At 41.6% G+C, this 4221-nt stretch overlaps 1 protein-coding gene across 1 annotated transcript in view; it reads left to right on the forward strand.

The window, feature by feature from the left end:
• Positions 1-837: 837 nt before the first annotated feature.
• The window catches only part of SMAP1 (small ArfGAP 1), a 142386-nt gene continuing 139002 nt past the window's right edge, over positions 838-4221 (forward strand). Inside the window, 1 exon segment of the mRNA XM_023754308.1 lies at positions 838-847. Within this exon segment, the coding sequence (XP_023610076.1) occupies positions 838-847 (10 nt within the window).

Raw genomic sequence — 4221 nt, forward strand, 5'->3', positions numbered from 1 at the left:
TTTACCTCTCTGAGTTTTCTCACTCCTCTGCTGTTTCATTTTCCTGGAATATACAATAGAATTTCATCAGCAACAAGAAATTAAACAGAGGTGTTTTTTTTTAATGTAACCTGTCTGGTACAGGCCTAGGGAGATTTACTAGAACAGGAATGTCTGTTTAAAAGAAACTGAGGACTGGATATTAGTGACCAATGTGCTTAGTATGCACAAAAGAATGATAGGTGCTTTAAAAAACCCAAAAAGGCAAAATAAAATTAGGTTCCATATATGGAAATAAAGTGCTTGGAGCACAGGAAAGTTGTAGTTCTGTTTTCTGCAGATCAAACTACAGCTGAGATAAAGAGTTCAATTTGGGAAAATATTATCTAGGAGAAATATGGAGGAGGGCCACCAGAACAGAAGGAACATGGAAACAGTCATGGGAGGAAGCACAGACGGCATTTGGGAGGATTGGCCTGAGGATGAGAACCAAAGAGGGAGACAGGACAGTGGTCTGAAAATAGACAGAGACACTTGGTAAAAGAACTTGTGAACGTGTGTTCTATTTATCCACAGGGCTAGGATTCTTATGCAGAAATCAGAGGGAAGTAATTATGGGTTAACTTGTTCAAAATTATGTTCTAGCAAATCAACTTACCTGAAAATGCACTATGCTATCTTGGAAAGCAGTCATTTCCCCACCTTTCAAGTAGAAGATAAATGGGCATCTATCAGGGACACTGTAGAGCAGCACTGTCCAAGGAACTGTGTGTGGTGATGGAAGGTCATAGGTCTGCCCTGTCGAGACAGGTTGCCTTAGACAGGAAGCCACATTGGCTCTCCGACGGAGAACACAGCATGGATGCAGGTAAGCGGGGTGTTGGGGTTGCTGATAGCATGTGGACGTTCTCTTTAGATTGATTTCATTTTCTTAGTGAAATAAGAAACAAACCATCTGTTGAGAGCTGGAAGGGAGAGACAGTGTTGAAAGTAAAAGGAAAGAGAACGTGTGAAATAATCACTTTGAAAAGTGAGAGGGATATTATTAGGGAAGATGTAGCTCCTGGATCACTGTCAGTCTCTTGAAAACTAGTTCTTCTATAAAATGCAATGATTTCCGTATCCGTGTACGTAATCTTTCCAATACTCTGGCCTTTCAGGTTTTTGCTCTCGCTTTCCCAATGATCTTTTCCTCCACCCTATTTATCTTTTCCTCCACTTACTCCCATGAAACCCTAGACATTATCATTTACATAAAATTGCCATCCTCCCATAATTTCAATTTCAAGCATTTTACTTTCTGAACACCACCTTCCAACTTTCTAGCTTATTTCTTCTAGTACCTGGATCCCATCAATTAGTCACTTCATCCCTACAGCCTTTTCATTATCCCTTGCTCCACTCTTACTCCACTCCACTCCACTTCTTATTGAGCTTAGATGCCCTGATCAATCACCATCATCCCCTTGAATATAGCCATGACTCCTTGTCCCATACCTATAATTTCCCCCATTAAAAAAAAAAATCACCATTGTTTTATCCTACTTCCTCCACTAACTACAACTCTTCATCTTTCCTGCTATAGAAAAAAATATAAAAGTGAAGTGTTGTCTATATTCACTGTTTCCAAATCCTTCTATTTTCTCTTGAAACCTCTCTAATCAAACTTTCCTTACTACCACCCCACTAAAACTCCTTATTGCAAAGTCTAATCATTTATTCTTAGTCCCCATTTAACTTCGTATATCAGGGACTTCATCTCATTTTATCAGTTTCTTCACTTGACTTCCAGGACAACAAAGTTTTCTGATTTCCCTTCTATCTCCCTGGCATCTCCCTGTGAACTCCAAAGAGCTCAGGCCCTGGGCTTCTTTTTCTATCTCCTTTTACTCCCTTGGTGATCTGACTTGACTTTATGGCATTAAATGCCACACATACACTTATGACTCCCAGATTTTATATTTGGTGCAAATCTGTCCCCTGAATTCCAAACTTATATGTAACTTCCTACTCAACATCTCCACATGAATGTCTAATTGGCATTTCAAATCTAGCATATTCCAAACTGACATCTTATTTCCCTTCTAAATTTACATCATCCAGTCTTCCTCATCCAGGGTTGATGGCAACTCCATCTTTCCAGGTGTTCAGATCAAAGCTGGGTAGCCATCATATCCAATCTGTTCGAAAATTTGCCCATTTCTTACCTCCTTGATCTACTTAAAGTCTTCCCTGACTGCCCCAGACTGAGTAGTTTCATATCTTGTGCGTTCTTTGTCTATGAAACACATTCTGTGATGCATTCCAGAAGCCTTGAACATGTGCAAGGAAATAAAGAGAAGCTTTCTAATCAAAAGAAAATATAAGCAGTGAAGAGTAAAATGACATTTGGAGGACTGCTAGTAGTTCAACAGAGAGCAAAGGATGTAAGAGATAAAGATGGAAAATACACAGGGGCCAGAGTATGGATAGAAGGCCTTCTATTATCTAGGTGAAGTGGGCTTTATTTTGCCAGCAATGAAGAGTCATTGAAAAGTCTTAAGTAGGGGGAAACAGCAGATTTGTGTTGGAAAGATCACTCTTTTTAAAAAAATATATATTTTATTGATTTTTTACAGAGAGGAAGGGAGGGGGATAGAGAGTTAGAAACATCGATGAGAGAGTAACATCGATTCAGCTGCCTCTTGCACACTTCCTACTGGGGATGTGCCTGCAACCCAGGAACATGCCCTTAACAAGAATCGAACCTGGGACCCTTCAGTCCGCAGGCCGATGCTCTATCCACTGAGCCAAACTGGTTAGGGTGGAAAGATCACTCTTACAGCATGGTGGAAGATAGAGTAGGTAAGACACATGGAGCAGAAGGGGAGAGTAAAAAAAGCAAAATTATTATAATAGCCTAGGGAAACAATGGTAAAGACCTGAACTAAGGTAGGTTCTATTAAGATAGAAAAAGGGAGGACAATGCTGAGATCTCTTAAAAATATAGAATCCCTTAGATTTGGTATATCATTGCATACTAGAGCCCCAGTGCATGAATTCATGCACCAGTCGAGTCCCTTGGCCTGGCCTGCGGGAATGGGCTGAAACTGGCTCTCCAACATCCCTCGAGGCATCCCAGATTGGAAAAGGGCGCAGGCCAGACCAAGGGACCCCACGGGTGCATGATTGGGGCCTGGGAGAGATGCGGGAGTTTGGCCAGCCTGGGAGGGACCACGGGAGGACTCCAGGGCGTGTTTGGCCCCTCTCGTCTTGCTCAGTCCCGATCAGCCAGACCCCAGCAGCAAGCTAACCTACTGGTCAGAGTGTCTGCCCCCTGGTGGTCAGTGCACGTCATAGCAAGTGGTTGAGCCACCTTAGCATATCATTAGCATATTATGCTTTGATTGGTTGAACAGCCGACTGGATGACTGGACACTTAGCATATAAGGCTTTTATTATATAGGACAGGAAAAGGAGGGAGTCAATGATGAATCTCTGACTTGTTGTCTGACTTGTGTGTGTTTGGATGGTGGTGCCACCTGAGATAGGAGGCAAGAACAACAAGTAGAGAGAGATGATGAGTTTGTGTTGGACAGATTGAGTGTCAAGTCTCCAGTGACATCTCAGTGAAGATGTCCAGGAACTTTGTAAATTTTATGGGTGAGGAGCTTTGTGCTAAAGATGTGAGTTTAGGAATTATTTTTTTCTAGCCTGGGCATTGGAATTGCTTAGTGACAGTATGCTGAGGGAAAAGAAGATCAATCCAAGAATAACATTAGATATGTGTAGAGAGGAAAGGGAGCCTCTGGAGATTCAGAATAGTTGGAGGGTAAGTTAAGAACCAAGAAAGGGTGGTGTCTCAGAAATTAAGGGAGGAATTTTAAGAAGAGGAGTTATCAAGTAAGATGAGGATTATATTAGTCAGCTCAAGCTGCTGTAATAAAATATGATAGACTTTGTGGCTTTAACAACAGACATTTTATTTCTCACAGTTCTAGAAGCTGGGAAGGTCAAGATCAAGGTGCTAGCAACTTTGGTTCCTGATAAGATTGAGAGACATCTCTCTGACTTGGAAATGATGCCTTCTCTCTGTGTTCTCAAATGAGAGAGAGAGACAGAGAGAGAACTCTCTGATCTCCTTTCCTCTTCTTCTAAAAACAGTAATCCTACCATGGAGGAACCAACTTCATGATCTCCCAAAGTCTCACCTTAGTCTAAAGACCATCACGTTGGGGCTTAGGGCCTAAACATAGGAATTTT

Source organism: Myotis lucifugus, unplaced genomic scaffold (genome assembly GCF_000147115.1).
Source record: "Myotis lucifugus unplaced genomic scaffold, Myoluc2.0 scaffold_59, whole genome shotgun sequence".
Taxonomy (NCBI): Eukaryota; Metazoa; Chordata; class Mammalia; order Chiroptera; family Vespertilionidae; genus Myotis; species Myotis lucifugus.